The sequence below is a fragment of the Aythya marila genome (assembly GCF_965140915.1).
Source record: "Aythya marila genome assembly, chromosome: 35".
NCBI lineage: Eukaryota > Metazoa > Chordata > Aves > Anseriformes > Anatidae > Aythya > Aythya marila.
The window spans coordinates 61,819-78,065 of record NC_139076.1 but is presented as its reverse complement, the minus strand read 5'-3'; the positions used below and the strand labels follow the sequence as shown (position 1 = coordinate 78,065).

General features: G+C 53.1%; 1 protein-coding gene across 1 annotated transcript in view; it reads left to right on the top strand.

Annotated features, from left to right (window-relative positions):
- Window positions 1–360: 360 nt before the first annotated feature.
- The window catches only part of LOC309889316 (pre-mRNA-processing factor 39-like), a gene marked incomplete at its 3' end in the record, with an annotated part of 16,647 nt that continues 760 nt past the window's right edge, over window positions 361–16,247 (top strand). The window contains exons 1-10 of the mRNA XM_082782085.1: window positions 361–459; window positions 1,178–1,443; window positions 3,876–4,001; window positions 6,262–6,380; window positions 6,452–6,619; window positions 9,705–9,924; window positions 10,734–10,844; window positions 10,942–11,106; window positions 12,130–12,256; window positions 15,563–15,843. Of these exons, the coding sequence (XP_082638211.1) occupies window positions 381–459; window positions 1,178–1,443; window positions 3,876–4,001; window positions 6,262–6,380; window positions 6,452–6,619; window positions 9,705–9,924; window positions 10,734–10,844; window positions 10,942–11,106; window positions 12,130–12,256; window positions 15,563–15,843 (1,662 nt within the window). The 5' untranslated portion in view covers window positions 361–380. The remainder of the gene's footprint in view (window positions 460–1,177; window positions 1,444–3,875; window positions 4,002–6,261; window positions 6,381–6,451; window positions 6,620–9,704; window positions 9,925–10,733; window positions 10,845–10,941; window positions 11,107–12,129; window positions 12,257–15,562; window positions 15,844–16,247) is intronic.

The window sequence follows — 16,247 nt, the reverse complement described above, 5'->3', positions numbered from 1 at the left end:
TTACCCCCCCGGCCCCCTCCCCCCCTAATTATTTAATTTGTAAATAGTGTAAACATTTGTAAGAGCTTAATTGTACATAGGCGGAATAAAGGCTGCAGGACAAGTCCTCCAGGGGCCGCTCTGCTTTTTGCCCCCAATGCTTCCCTATGGCCGTCTCTATGGTAGGCGCCCAGTTCCGGGCCCTTCTACCCTCACTTCCTGCCTCGCCTCTATGGTGCGGCGTCTCTATGGTGCTACCCGTGCGTCGCGGAGGTCCTCCAAGAGGGATAGGAAGGCCGTTGGGCGCGGTCGCTCTAGGCGGCCGCCTCGTTGGTTCCGCCCGGAGTGTTGAAGGCAGCGCACGCGCAGTGGGGAAGTGGGGAAGGGGGGGGGGCGGCGAAATGGCGGCGGAGGGGCCTGAGGCGCCCGGCGGCGCTCGGGGGGCGCTGGGGGACGGCGACGGCGGCGGGGGGGGCACCGGTGAGGGACGGGGGGGATGGGGAGGGGATGGGGGGCGGTTGTGAGGGGGTTTGGGGGGTTTTTGGGGGGGCCTTGAGGTGGCTTGGGGGAGTTGAGGGGGTTTTGTGGGGTTGGGGGGGGGTTCTGAGGGGGTTTATGGGGCTGGGGGGGTTATGGAGGGCTTTGAGGTGGGTTTGGGGGGGCTTATGGGGGTTTTATGGGGTTGGGGGGATGTTATGGGGTTTGTGAGGGAGCTTATGGGGCTGGGGGGGGCCTTGAGGTGGGTTGGGGGGGGTTATAGGGGTTTTATGGGGTTTGGGGGGGGGCTTTGTCCTAGTTTAGAGATGGTTATGAGGGGGTTTATGAGGTTTGGAGGGGGTTTTATGGGGTTTGGGGGGGCTTTGTCCTAGTTTAGAGATGGTTACGAGGGGGTTTATGAGGTTTGGAGGGGATTTTATGGGGTTTGGGGGGCGTTACGGGGGCTGTGGGGGGTTTATGAGGGGATTTATGGGACTGGGGGGTTATGGGGGGGGCTTGAGGCGAGTTGTGGGGGGGGTTACAGGGGATTTTATGGGGTCGGTGGAGATTCTGGAGGGGTTATGAGGGGGTCTATGGGGTTGGGAAGGTTATGGGGGAGGCTTGAGGGAGGCTGGGGGGGAAACAATCCCTGGGGAAGCTCTAATTGGGCAGGGGGGGACCCCAAACCCCTTTTTTAACCCCATTTTCTCTGCCCCTGCAGCGGAGCTGCCGCCCCCCGAGCCCAGCGGCACCGAGCCTGAGCGCGGCCCCGACCCCCAGAGCTGCAACGGCGCCGCCACCGCCGCCCCCCCCGAGCCCGAGGAGCCCCCCCCAGCCCTTCCCGAAGCCCCCCAGGACCCCGAGCCCCCTGTGGACGAGGCCGCCCCCGGTTTTCCCCCAGACTTTGAGAAGTTCTGGCGGGCGGCGCGCGACAACCCCCACGACTTCAGTGCCTGGACCGAGCTGCTGCAGTACGTGGAGCAGGAGGTGGGCAACGAGCTCGTTAGTGCCCTAATTAACACCGCCCGGGGCGCCCCCCACCATTAAAAAAATTGATTAAAACAACGCTGCCAGGTAGCAGCCCCATTAAATCTTGGTTTCCGTTCATTCTGAGCTTCCAGTCCCATTAAATTTCCATTAAAACTTTCAGTTGCTTTCCAGTCCTATTAAATCTTGGTTAAAATCCCCCATTAGTTCCAAGTTTTGTTAAATTTTCCTTCAAATTTTGAATTTTCAGCCCTGTTAAATCTTACTTAAAACTTTTGGAGTTTCCAGCCCCATTCAGTCTTCATTATAACTCGTAATTAGTTAATAGTCCTATTAAATCCTCGTTAAAATTCTCCATTAATTTCCAGTTTTGTAACATTTTCATTAAAATTTTGATTTTTCACCCTGCTAAATCTGAATTTAAACTCTCTTTCGGTTTTTAGTCCCATTAAATTTTATTTAAAATTCTTTATTAGTTTCTAGTCCTATTAAATCTTTGTTAAAATTCTCCGTTACTTTCCAATCCTATAAAATCTTTGTTCAAGTTCTCCGTTAGTTTCCAGTTCTGTTAAACTTTCATTCAAATTTTGAATTTTCAGCCCCGTTAAATCTTCATTAAAGCTTTCTTTGAGTTTCCAGCCCCATTAAATCTTAATTAAAACTCCCCATTATTTTCCAATCCTATTAAATCCTTGTTACAATTCCCCACTAGTTTCCAATTTTGATAAATTTTCATTAAAATTCTGAGTTTTCATCCCTGTTAAATCTTCATTAGAACTGTGAGCTTCCAATCCTGTTAAATCTTCATTAAAACTCGTTTATTAGTTTCTAGTCCTATTAAATCCTCATTAAAATTCTCCATTAGTTTCCAATCCTATAAAATCATTGTTAAAATTTCCCAGTAGTTTCGAGTTTAGGTAAATTTTCTTTCAAATTTGGAATTTTCAGCCCCGTAAAATCTTCATTAAAGCTTTCTTGGAGTTTCCAGTCCCGTTAAACATTCATTAAAACTTTTTGTGAGTTTCCAGCCCCATTAAATCTTTGTTAATTAGTTTCCAATCCTATTAAATTTTCATTAAAATTCCCCGTTACTTTTTATCCCTGTTAAGTTTTCGTTACAATTCTGACTTTCCAGCCCCGTTAAACTTTCGTTTAACAGCCACTGCCCCGGGGGAAATTAATGTTAAAACGTTAAAAATGTTCATTAAAATGTTAATTAAACCTTGCTCTGAGTCTGTGCTCTGTTAAATTTTCATAAAATCATTCTGTTAAAACTCACGCCAAATAAAAATCCCATTAAAATTTGAATTAAAATTCATTTTAAGGTGCCGTTTTGGTTAAAACTTGGTTAAAATTCATTTTAATCTGGTTATAATTAACTTTAATGTGCTACAAAAACCTGCGATATTGTCAGAAACTGCCTCAAAAATTCATTTTAAGGCGCCGTTTGGGTTAAAATTTTAATCAAATTTGTTTTACATGCTTCTTTATAGCACATTTATTGTCAGAAGCTGCCTCTAAAATTCATTCTAAGACACAGTTTTGGTTCAAATTTGGTGAAAATCCATTTTAATCTGGTTAAAATTAACGTTAGTGTGCTCTGAAAACTCACAATATTATCAGAAACTGTCTCAAAAATTCATTTTAAGACACCATTTGGCTTGAAATTTGGTTAAAATTTCTTTTAATGCTACAACAACGTGCCATATTGTCAGAAACTGCCTCAAAATTCATTTTAAGGCACCGTTTGGGTTAAAATTTGGTTAAGATTTGTTTTAATATGGTGCAAAAACCCGTGATATTGTCAGAAACTGCCTTGAAAATTCGTTTTAAGACGCAGTTTGGGCTAAAATTTGGTGAAAATTCATTTTAATTTGGTGAAAAGGACGTTCAGCATGCTTTGAAATCTCACGATATTATCAGAAACTACCTCAAAAATTCATTTTAATTGAAATTTGTTTAAAATGCGTTTTAATGCTACAAAAACCTGCAGTATTGTCAGAAACTGCCTCAAAATTCATCTTGAGGTGCTGTTTGGGTTAAAATTTGGTTAAAATTTGTTTTAACGTGCTGCAAAAACCCACGATATTGTCAGAAACTGTCTCAAAATTCATTTTAAGACGACGCTTGGGTTAAAATTTGTTTTTATGGGCTACAAAAAACATGATATTGTCAGAAGCTGCCTCTAAAATTCGTTTTAAGACGCAGTTTGGGTTCGTAGTTGGTGGAAACTCATTTTAATTTGGTTAAAATTAACTAACGTGCTCCAAAACCCGTGGTATCGTCAGAAACTCCCTCAAAAACTCACCTTAAGGCTCCGTTTTCGGTTAAAACTCAACCGAGTTTTTAACGAACCGCGGTCGTTTCTGAGCATTCTGGCGTTGTCCAAAAAGGCCCCTTTTCGCCCCAAACCCTCTCTCCCCCCCCCGCAGAACCACCTGCCGGCCGCCCGCAAGGCTTTTGACGCCTTCTTCTCGCACTACCCCTACTGCTACGGCTACTGGAAGAAGTACGCCGACATGGAGCGCCGCTTCCACTGCGGGCCCGAGACCGAGGAGGTGCGGGGGTCCCAGGGGGCTCCTGGGGGGGGATGCGGGGCTGTAAACGTGGATTTTGCCACGGTTTTGGGGTCCTCGGGGTGTTTTGGAGTCCTACGTGTTGATTTTGCCGTGGTTTTGGGGTCCTTGAAGTGTTTTGGGGTACCGCACGCTGATTTTGTGTTCAATTTTGCCGTCGTTTTGGGGTCCCTGAGGTGTTTTGGGGTGTTACGTGTTATTTTTGCGTTGGCTTTTGCCATAATTTGGGGGTTCATGGAGCATTTTGGGGTGCTACACGCTGCTTTGGAGTTGCTTTTGCCATGACTTTGAGGTCCTCAGGGTGTTTTAGGGTGCTACACGCTGATTTTGCCACAATTTTGGGTCCCTGAATTGTTGTTTTTTTTTTTTTGGGGTGCTACACAATGCGTTTGTTTTGATTTTGCCATGATTTTGGGGTCCCCGAGGCATTTTGGGGTGCAACATGCTGATTTCGTCATGATTTTGGGGTGCTACACACTGCTTTTGGGTTGATTTTGCCACAGTTTTGGGGTCCTCAGCGTGTTTTGGGGTGCTACACACTGCTTTTGGGTTGATTTTGCGACAATTTTAGGGTCCCAGAGGCATTTTGGGAAGCTACACTCTACCTTTACCATGATTTTGGGGTGGTCCACGATGATCTTGCCGCGCTTCTGGGGTCCTTGAGGTGTTTTGGGGTACCACACACGACTTTTATCATGATTTTGGGGTGCTATGTGTTGAATTTTGCCATGATGTTGGGGTCCCCGAGGTGCTTTGGGGTACCACATGCTGATTTTGTGTTGATTTTTACCGTGATTTTGGGGTCCCTGAGGTGTTTCAGGGTACTGCATGTTATTTTTGCATTGGCTTTTGCCATGATTTTGGGGTTCATGAAGCGTTTTGGGGTGGTACATGCTGCTTTTGGGTTGATTTTGCCATGGTTTTGGGGACTCCAAGATATTTTGGGGTGCTACACGCTGCTTTTATCACAATTTTGGGGTGTTACACGATTTTACCATGATGTTGGGGTCCTCAGGGGTGACTTGGGGTAACACACGCTGATTTTGGGGTCCCTGAGGGGTTTTTGGGGTGCTACATGCTGATTTTGGGTTGATTCTGCCACACTTTTGGGGTCCCTGATGGGTTTTGGGGTACTACACGCTGCTATTGGGTTGATTTTGTCACTATTTTGGGGTCCCCAAGGCATTGTGGGGTGCTATACGCTACTTTTGGATTGGTTTTGCCACAATTTTGGGGTGCTATATGTTGAATTTTGCCACAGTTTTGGGGTCCCTGAGGTGTTTTGGGGTGCGACACATTCCTTTGCGTTGGCTTTTGCCATAATTTGGGGGTTCATGAAGTGTTTTGGGGTGCTTCACACTGCTTTTGAGTTGGCTTTGCCACGGTTTTGGGGTCCTTGGGTTATTTTGGGTTGCTATACGCTGTTTTGGTGTTGATTTTGGTTTCCCTGAGGGGTTTTGGGGTGCTACAGGCTGGTTTTGGGTTGATTTTGCCACAGTTTTGGGGTCCTTAGGGTGTTTTAGGCTGCTACGTGCTGTTTTTACTGTGATTTTGTGGTGCTCCATGTTGTATTTGCATTGATTTTTGCCATGATTTGGGGGTACCTGAGGCATTTTGGGGTGCTACACACTGATTTGGGGTTGATTGTGCCACAATTTTTTGATCCCCAAGGTTTTTTTGGGGGGCTACACGTTATTTTGGCATGGATTTCGCCATGATTTTGGGTTTCTTAGGGTGTTTTGGGGTGCTACACGCTGCTTTTGGGTTGATTTTACCCTGATTTTGGGGTCCCCGAGGTGTTTTGGGGTGCCCCATCCAATTCTGCCCCCCTTTTGCCGCTTCAGTGGGATCCCAAACCCATTTTGGGCTTTTCCCCAGACATTTGGCGTTTCCCTGCCTCTTTTGGGACTTTCTGCTCCTCTCACGGGTTCCATGGGGGCGTTTTGGGGTCCCCCACCCCATTTCCCCACGATTTGCTCACCCCAAATCATTTGGGGGCCCTCCCCAACCCTTTCCTCACCCCATTCACAGGACCCCTGCCTTATTATGGGATGCCATCCCCTTTTCCCCACCCTCACCCCATCCCTTTCTGAAGCCATTTTGGGCCCGTTTCACCGCTTTTCCCCCCTTCCCTCCAACATTAGGGGGCCGCCCCGCCCTGCAGTCACCCCCCACCCTTTCGGGGCTGCCCCCCCTTAATTCTCACCCCCAAAAATCCCCTTTTTTCCCTCATCCCATCCAGGTTTTTGAGCGGGGGCTGCAGTCGATCCCGCTGAGCATGGACCTGTGGATCCACTACATCTCCTACCTGCAGTCCACGCTGGACATGAGCCTCCCCGAATCCGTGCAGAAGATCCGCGGGTACGTGGCCCTTCCTTAGCCCCTTTTTCCCCCTTTTTTTGCCCCAAAATCACCCGGCGGGGTGCCCGCAGGGTGTTCGAGGCGGCGGTGGCGGCGGCGGGGATGGATTTTCGCTCGGACAAGCTGTGGGAGCTCTACGTGGACTGGGAGCGAGAGCGCGGCGACCTCCGCGCCGTCACGGCCATCTACGACAGGGTGCTCTCCATGCCCACCCAGCTCTACAGCCACCACTGGGAGAGGTGGGTTTTGGGAAAGAAAAACTAAAAAAACGGGGCAAAAAACACGAAAAGGAGTGAAAAAATCCCCCCCCTGCAGCTCTACAGCCACCACTGGGAGAGGTGTGTCCTCATGGGGGGGGAGAAGCCCTAAAAAAAATGGAGGGAAACCCGTAAAAGAGAAGGGGAGAGAATCCCTAAAAAAGGGTGAGAGAAACCCTACAAAAAATGGGGGGAAAACCCTAAAAGAAGGGGGGAAAAGAAACCCTAAAAAAAAAAAAAAAAAGGAAGAGAAATCCTAAAAATAACGAGGCAAAAACCCTAAAAAAGAAGGGGAGAGAAACCCTACAAAAAAGGGGAAAAAAAAAAAAAATTCAGAAATTCCCCCCACGCAGCTCTACAGCCACCACTGGGAGAGGTGGGTTTTGGGAAAGAAAAACGAAAAATCGGGGCAAAAAAACACGAAAAGGAGTGAAAAAATCCCCCCCCTGCAGCTCTACAGCCACCACTGGGAGAGGTGTGTCCTCATAGGGGGGGAGAGAAAGCCTAAAAAAAATTGGGGAAAACCCTAAAAGAAAAAGGGAGAGAAGCCCTAAAAGGAGGGGAGAGAAAGCCAAAAAAAAATTGGGGAAAACCCTAAAAAGTAAGGGGGAGAGAAGCCCTAAGAAGAAGGGGGGAGAAACCATAAAAGAAAAGGGGAGAGAAGCCCTAAAAGGAGGGGAGAGAAACCCTAAAAAAAATGGGGGGAAACCCTAAAAGAGAACGGGAGAGAAACTACAAAAACAGGGAAAAACTAAAATAATTCAAAAAATCCCCCCACGCAGCCACCACTGGGAGAGGTGCGTTTGGGGGAAAATCCTGAAAAAAAGGAGGGAAGCCCTAAAAAAAAGGGGGAGAAAAACCCTAAAACAAAAAAAATAGAGGGAAAACCCTATAAGAGAAGGGGAGAGAAACCCTAAAAATAAGGGGAGAGAAGCCCTAAAAAAGGGGAGTGAAACCCAAAAAAAAACAACAGGGGGAAAGCCCTAAAAGAGAAGGGGAGAGAAACCCTAAAAAGGAAGGGGGAAAGAAACCCTACAAAAATGGGGAAAAAACCCTAAAATAATTCAGAAATTCCCCCCACACAGCTCCACAGCCACCACTGGAAGAGGTGTGTTTTGGGGTAAAAACCTGAAAAAAGGGAGCCCTAAAAGAACGGGAGAAAAGCTCTAAAAGAAAAGGGGAGAGAAGCCCTAAAAAACAGGGGGAAAACTCTAAAAGAAAGGGAGAGAAGCCCTAAAAAAAGGGGAAAAAAAGGAAGAAAAACAGAAACAGGTAAAAACCCTAAAAAGAGGGTGGAAAAAAAAGGAGGGGAAAGAAACCCTAAAAGAAAGGGAAGGAACCCTAAAAAAAAATGAAAAACTAAAAAAAAAAAAAAAAAAAAAAAGGGGGGGGGGGGAGCTAAAAAGAGGGGAAAATGGCCCTAAAAAGAGGGGGAAGGCCCAAAAAGGAAGGAAAAAGGCCTTAAAAAGAGGGGAAAGGGGTATAAAAATGGGGAAAAGGGCCCTAAAAAGAGGGAAAAGGGCCCTAAAAAGGGGGGAAAGGGACCTAATAGGGAGAGAAGGGCTCTAAAAGGAAGGGAAAGGGCCCTAAAAAGGGGGGGAATATGGCCCAAAAAGAGGGGGAAGGGCCCTAAAAGGGGAAAGGGCCATAAAAAAGGTTAAAAGAGCCCTAAAAGAGGGGGGAAAGGACCCCAAAAAGGAAGGAAAAGGGCTCTAAAAAGGGAAGAGGGTCCTAAGAAGAGGGGAAAGGGCCTTAAAAATGGGCAAAAGGGCCCAAAAAGGAGGGAGAAAAGACCCTAAGAAACAGGACAAAAATCTCCCCGAACCCTAAAGATTTGGGAAATGCCCCATACCCCCCCAAACCTCCCCATTACCCCCCCTTAAACCCCCTATTCCCCCCCATATCCCCCCATAACCCCCCTCAAACTCCCCCATATCCCCCATAACCCCCCCATTTCCCTCCATTACCCCCCCTCATTCCCCCCCCATATCCCCCTATAACCCCCCATTTCCCCCCCCAAAACCCCCTATTAACCCCCAATTTCCCCCCATATACTTCCATTATCCCCCATTCCCCCCATACCTCCCCTATAGCCCCCTCATTCCCCCACATTTTCCCCATAACCCCCCCATTCCCTGCTATTTTCTCCCATTCCCTCCATAACCCCCCCACCACCCCCCCCCATAACCCCCCCATTTCCCCCATAACCCCCCTATTCCACCCTATCACCCCCCATAACCCCCATATTTCCCCCCTATTCCCCCCATATTCCCCCATATCCCCCCCATAACCCCCCTATTCCACCCCATACCCCCCCATACCCCCCCAAATCCCCCCTATTCCCCCCATAATCCCCCTATACCCCCCCATAACCCCCCTATTCCACCCCATCACCCCCCCATAACCCCATTTCCCCCCATAACCCCCCCCATATCCCCCATACCCCCCCATAACCCCCCTATTCCACCCCCATAACCCCCATCTCCCCCCAAATCCCCCTATTCCCCCATACCCCCCCATAACCCCCCTATTCCACCCCATCACTCCCCCCATAACCCCCCCATTCCCCCCTATTTTCTCCCATAACCCCCCATAACCCCCCCCAAATCCCCCCTATTCCCCCCATAACCCCCTTATTCCACCCCATCACCCCCCCATAACCCCTCCCATATCCCCCCATAACCCCCCATAACCCCCCTATTCCACCCCATAACCCCCCATAACCCCCCCCAAATCCCCCCTATTCCCCCCATACCCCCCCATAACCCCCCTATTCCACCCCATAACCCCCCATCTCCCCCCATAACCCCCCAAATCCCCCCTATTCCCCCCATAACCCCCCCCATAACCCCCTATTCCACCCCATAACCCCCCATACCCCCCCATTCCCCCCCTATTTTCTCCCATTCCCCCATAACCCCCCCATAACCCCCCCCCAAATCCCCCCTATTCCATCCCATCACCCCCCCAAATCCCCCTATTCCCCCCATAACCCCCTATTCCACCCCATAACCCCCCATACCCCCCCATCTCCCCCCCTAACCCCCCCCAAAATCCCCCCCCCCAGGTTCCAGGAGCACGTTCGGCTGCACCCCCCCGGCGCCATCCTGTCCCCGGAGGAGCTGCGCTGGCTGCAGTCCAAGCTGGCCGCAGAGCCCGGCCCCAAAGGGGCCCCCCCGCAGCCCCCACCCCCCCCCGAACCCACCGGGGGCTCCGAGGCCCCCCCCGGGGAGGAATTCCCACCCCCCCCCGGCATCGAGGCCAAAGGGGCCGCGGCGGATGGCAAGGTTTGGGGGGGGAAAGTGGGTCTGGGGGGGCAGAAAAGGGGTCCTGGGGGGGCAGAAAGGGGTCCTGGGGGGTGAAATGGGGTCCTGGGGGGGCAGAAAGGGGTCCTGGGGGGGTGAAATGGGGTCCGGGGGGGGCAGAAAGGGGTCCTGGGGGGGGAAAGGGGGTCCCAGGGGGTGTAGGATTGGAGGGGGGGGCATGAAGGGGGTCCCCAGGGGGTGTGAAGGGGATTGGGGGGGGGATTAAAGGGGGTCTGGGGGGGCAAAATAGGGTCTGAGGGGGAGTTAAGGGGTTTGGGGGGGGGCAAAAGGGGGTTTTGGGGGGGTAAATGGGATTAGGGGGGCAGAACGGGGGTCCTGGGGGTGTAGGAGTGGGGGGGGGGGGGGCTGTAAAGGGGATTGGGGGGGCAGGAAGGGGGTCCTGGGGGGGGGGGGTGAAGGGGATATGGGGGGGGTGAAGGGGATATGGGGGGGGCGTAGGATTGGGGATGGGGGAGGCGTAAAAGGGGATGACGGGGGCAGAATGGGGATTAGGGATTGGGGGGGGGGATTAAGGGGGTGTGAAGGGGGTCGGGAGGGGGCAGAAAGGAGATTGGGGGGGCGTCAAGGAGATTACGGGGGCATGAAGGGGATTACGGGGCCGTGACGGGGATTACGGGGGCACGGAGGGAATTAGAGGGGTGTGAATGGGATTAGAGGGGCATGGGGGGGGATTAGGGACTGGGGGGTGGAATTAGGGACTGGGGGGGGGATTAAGGTGGTTTGGGGGGGGATTAAGGCGGTTTGGGGGCCCCCCCCCCCTCGCCCCCCAGGAGGAGGCGGCGGCGCAGGAGCGCGTCCGCGAGCTGGTGCTGTCCATGAGGCAGCAAATCTTCGCGCACAACGAGGCCGAGGTCGGCAAGCGCTGGGCCTTCGAGGAGGGGGTGCGTGCCGACACCCCTCCGCCCCCATCCCAAATATCCCCAAAAAACCACCAAAACCACCTTTTCTGACTTATTTTCTAACCCCCCCCGGCCCCAGATCAAGCGGCCTTATTTCCACGTCAAGCCCCTGGAGCGGGCGCAGCTGCGCAATTGGCGCGAGTACCTGGACTACGAAATGGCGGCCGGCTCGCGCGAGCGCACCATCGTCCTCTTCGAGCGCTGCGTCATCGCCTGCGCCCTCTACGAGGAGTTCTGGGTCAAGGTGGGCCCCCCCCCCAAAAAATAAAGACCCCCCCCGAAATGAAAACACCCCCCCAAAATGAAAAAAACACCCCCCGAAAAGAAAAACCGCAAAAAATAAAACAACCCCTCAGGATGCACCGGGATCCCCCGCAGCCACCCCCAGGGGGAATCCTGCAGTTTTCCCCCCCCCCCCCCCCCAATGTCCTTTTTTTTGGGTTTGGGGTGAATTTGGGGGCTTTTTTCCACCCCCCCTCTAAAAAAGAAATTTAAAAAAGCCCCCACACGGGAGCTGGACGCTCCCCAAACCCCCCCCCACCCCCCGACAGCTGCCCCCCAGGGGGGAACTGCACAGCCTTCCCCCCCCCATCCCATATTTCTTAAATTTGGGGTGAATTCAGGTGAATTTGTTCTTTTTTTTTTCCAGTTCCCCCCCCCCAAAAAAAAAAAAAAACAAAAAAAAAAAAACCACAGCCACCCCCAGGGGGAACCGCACAGCCTTCCCCCCCCCCCCCCCCACATCCCCTATTTCTTGGATTTGGGGTGAATTTGGGGGCTTTTTTTCCACCCCCCCCCTTCAAAAAAAATAAATAACCCCCCCCCATGGGGATCCCGGACCCCCCCAGGGGAAAACGCGCAGCCTCCCCCCCCCCACACCCCCATCTCTCAGATTTGGGGTGAATCCACGTGAATCTGGGGGCTTTTTTCGAGCTCCCCCCCCCCCCCCTTTAAAAAAAATAATAATTAAACCCACGCCCCCCCCACCTCCCTCCGGGGGGGGGGCCGCGCGCCGTCTCTAACGCCCTTCTCTTAATCCCCCCCCCCCCCCCTTTGCCCGCGGCACCCCCCTAAGCCTGGGAGGAAAATTCGGAGGAGAGGGGCCCCAACCCCCCCGCGAACGTGAGTGGCTCCCCCACCCGACGCAGCGCCCCCCGCCCGGGCTGGGGGGGGGTGGGACACGCTCACGTGGCCCCCCCCCGGCCCTTTTTTTTTTGTTTTTTTTTTGTTTTTTTTGTCCTTTTTCCCCCCCCCCCCCCCGGTGCAGTACACGAAATATTTGGAGGGCCACACGGTGGCGGGGGCCCGCAGCGTCTTCCAGCGCGCCTGCGGCTACCACTTGCCCCGCAAGCCCAACATCCACCTCCTCTGGGCGGCCTTCGAGGAGAAGCAAGGTGAGCCCCCCCCCCTCCCAAAAAAAAAAAAAAAAAAAAAATTAAATTTTGGGGGCAAAACCGCGCTTTTTGGGGACGGAGATCCCCAACGGGGCCTTCCTGGGGGAAGGGAGTGTTGGGTTTGGGGGTGTGGTGTGGTGTGGAAAGGGTTTTTTTTGGGGTGGGGGGTGGGAATGGAGGTGGGTTTTATTTTTTTTTTTTTATCTGGGGGGGTGCTGCCCTAAATGGTTTGTTTGGGGGGAGAGGTGGCCCGAAGTGGCCCCAAAATGGCTCTTTTTGGGGTAGGAGGTTTCCCCAAATGGCTTTTTTTGGGGGGAGAGATACCTCGTAGTGACCCAAAATGGCTCTTTTTGGGGCAGAGGTACCTCATAGTGACCCAAAAATGGCTCTTTTTGGGGCAGAGGTACCTCGTAGTGACCCAAAATGGCTCTTTTTGGGGCAGAGGTACCTCATAGTGACCCAAAAATGGCTCTTTTTGGGGCAGAGGTACCTCGTAGTGACCCAAAATGGCTCTTTTTGGGGCAGAGGTACCTCATAGTGACCCAAAAATGGCTCTCTTTGGGGCAGAGGTGCCCCAAAGTGGCTCTTTTTCGGGAAGAGGTACTCCAAAGTGGCCCCAAAATGGCTCTTTTTGTGGCCGAGATACCTCATAGTGACCCAAAATAACTCTTTTTGGCACAGAGATGCTGCATTACAGCCCAAAACAGTCCTTTATTGGGTAGAAATGCCTCATAGTGACCCCAAATGGCTCTTTTTGGGGCAGAGATACCTCATAGTGACCCAAAAATGGCTCTTTTTGTGGCTGAGATACCTCATAGTGACCCAAAATAACTCTTTTTGGCACAGAGATGCTGCACCACAGCCCAAATCCGTTCTTTATTGGGTAGAAATGCCTCGTAGTGGCCCCAAAATGGCTATTTTTGGGGTAGAGGTGCCCCAAAGTGGCCCCAAAATAGCTCTTTTTGGGGCACAGATACCCCGTAGTGGCCCCAAAATGGCTCTTTTTGGGGTGGAAATACCTCATGGTGACCCAAAAGTGACTCTTTTTGGGGGAGAGATACCTCGTAGTGACCCAAAATAACTCTTTTTGGCGCAGAGATGCTGTACCACAGCCTAAAACAGTTCTTTATTGTGTAGAAATGCCTCACAGTGGCCCCAAAATGTCTCTTTTTGGGGCAGAGATGCCTTGCAGTAGCCCCAAAATGGTTCTTTTTGGGCTGAAATGCCGTGTCGCATAGTGAAATGGGTCCTTTTCGGGCTGAGATGCTGCGTTATGCCTCAAAATGTACATTTTTGGAGGCTGAGATGCTGTTTTGCTCCAAAACCGCCCCTTTTTGGGGCAGAAATGCTGGCTTGCAGCCCAGATTGGCCCCTTTTCAGGTTGGGGTGCCCCAAAACAGCCCCATTTCGGTCGGAGGCGCCCTGTTACCCCCCAAAAAAAGCCCTTTTTGGGGCAGGGGCTGTGCTGCAGCCCAGAGTACCCCCATTTTTGAGCCGAGACGCTGGGTTTTGCCCCAAAACAGCACTTCTTGGGATGAGGCACTGCGCTGTGCCCCAAACCGCTCGGTTTTGGGGTCGAGACCCCTGTAACCTCCTGGGGAAGACCCCAAACCCCACCAGCTCCCCCCAGAATGCCCTATAACCGCCCAGCCTCCCCCAACGCACCCTATAAGCCCCCATAACCCCCCCTAAAAAAAACCTATAACCCCCCGTAACTGCCCCCAACGTGCCCTTTAACCCCCCCTAACCCCCAACCACCCCCTAGAACTCCCCGAGGAGCCCCCCCAGGATCTCCATAACCCCCCCCCTTTTCCCCCACCCCCTTTATCCCCCCCCAACTCCCCCTCTCCCCCTTTTTACCCCCCTCTCCCCGTTTTTCCCCCCCCAACACCCCCTTTCCCCCCCAACCCCCATTTCCCCCCTCTTTTCCCCCCAACCCCCCTTTTACCCCCTGTACCCCCCCCAATGCCCCCTTTATCCCCCCCCAACCCCCCTTTTTACCCCCCCATACCCCCCTAACACCCCCTTTTTCCCCCCCTCTCCCCCTTTTTCCCCCCCAACACCCCATTTTCCCCCCTTTTTACCCCCCTGTACCCCCCAACACCCCCTTTTTCCCCCCCAACCCCCATTTTTACCCCCCACACCCCCCTAACACCCCCTTTTTCCCCCATTTTCCCCCCTCTATACCCCCCAACCCCCCTTTTTACCCCCCTGTACTCCCCTAACACCCCCTTTTTACCCCCCCACAACCCCCCTAACCCCCCATTTTCCCCCCTCTATACCCCCCAACCCCCCTTTTTACCCCACCCCCACCCCCCTAACCCCCCCTTTTCCCCCCCCATACCCCCCATTTCCCCCCTCTTTTTCCCCCCTCTTTTCCCCCCAACCCCCCTTTTTACCCCCCACACCCCCCCCAATGCCCCCTTTAACCCCCCCAACCCCCCATTTCCCCCCTTTTTACCCCCCCACACCCCCCCAACACCCCATTTCCCCCCTTTTTACCCCCCCAACCCCCCATTTTCCCCCTTTTTACCCCCCCCATACCCCCCATTTCCCCCCTCTTTTCCCCCCAACCCCCCTTTTTACCCCCCCACACCCCCATTTCCCCCCTTCTTACCCCCCCCCACACCCCCATTTCCCCCCTTTTTACCCCCCACACACCCCCTAACACCCCCATTTCCCCCCTTTTTACCCCCCCACACCCCCATTTCCCCCCTTTTTACCCCCCCACACCCCCATTTCCCCCCTTTTTACCCCCCCACACCCCCATTTCCCCCCTTCTTACCCCCCCACACCCCCATTTCCCCCCTTCTTACCCCCCCACACCCCCATTTCCCCCCTTTTTACCCCCCCCCACACCCCCCTAACACCCCCTTTTTCCCCCCCAACCCCCCTTTTTACCCCCCCACACCCCCATTTCCCCCCTTTAACCCCCCCCACACCCCCATTTCCCCCCTTTTTACCCCCCCACACCCCCATTTCCCCCCTTTTTACCCCCCCACACCCCCCTAACACCCCCATTTCCCCCCTTTTTACCCCCCACACCCCCATTTCCCCCCTTTTTACCCCCATTTCCCCCCTTTTTCCCCCCCAACCCCCCTTTTTACCCCCCCAACACCCCATTTTCCCCCCTTTTTACCCCCCCACACCCCCCTAACATCCCCATTTCCCCCCTTTTTACCCCCCCAACCCCCCATTTCCCCCCTTCTTACCCCCCCACACCCCCATTTCCCCCCTTTTTACCCCCCCACACCCCCCTAACACCCCCATTTCCCCCCTTTTTACCCCCTTTTCCCCCCCCCCCAGGTAACCTGGAGGAGGCGCGCCGCATCCTGCGCAGCCTGGAGGAGGCCGTGCCGGGCCTGGCCATGGTGCGGCTGCGGCGGGTGAGCCTGGAGCGGCGCCAGGGCAACCTGGCGGGGGCCGAGGCGCTGCTGCTGGAGGCCGTGCGGGCGCACGAGGGGCTGCCCGAGGGGCTGCCCCTCGCCTCCTTCTACGCCGTCAAGCTGGCCCGACACCTCGGCAAGGTGCAGAGGGACCTGGCCAGGGCGCGCCAGGTCCTGCTCAGAGCCCTCGACAAGGACCCGGTGAGGAGAAAACCAAGGGGGGGGGGGGGGGGGCGAGGAACGTGAGGCGGGGGGCGTTGAGGGAGTAGGAATCCGGTTTTGGGGTGGTAAGGATGGCATAAATGCAGTTTGGGGGCTCTAGGGACACAAGAAACGCTATTTTGGGGCGCTAAGGATCCAAGAAACACTGCTTTGGGGCACTAAGGACCCTACAAATCCAATTTCAGGGCTCTGAGGATGCTATAAATCCAATTTCGGGGCACTAAGGATGCCATAAATCCAATTTCGGGGCTCTAAGGACCCTATAAACCCTATTTTGGGGTGCTAAGGACCCTACAAATCCAATTTCAGGGCTCTGAGGATGCTATAAATCCAATTTTGGGGCGCTAATGACCCTATAAATCCAATTTTGGGGCTCTAAGGAT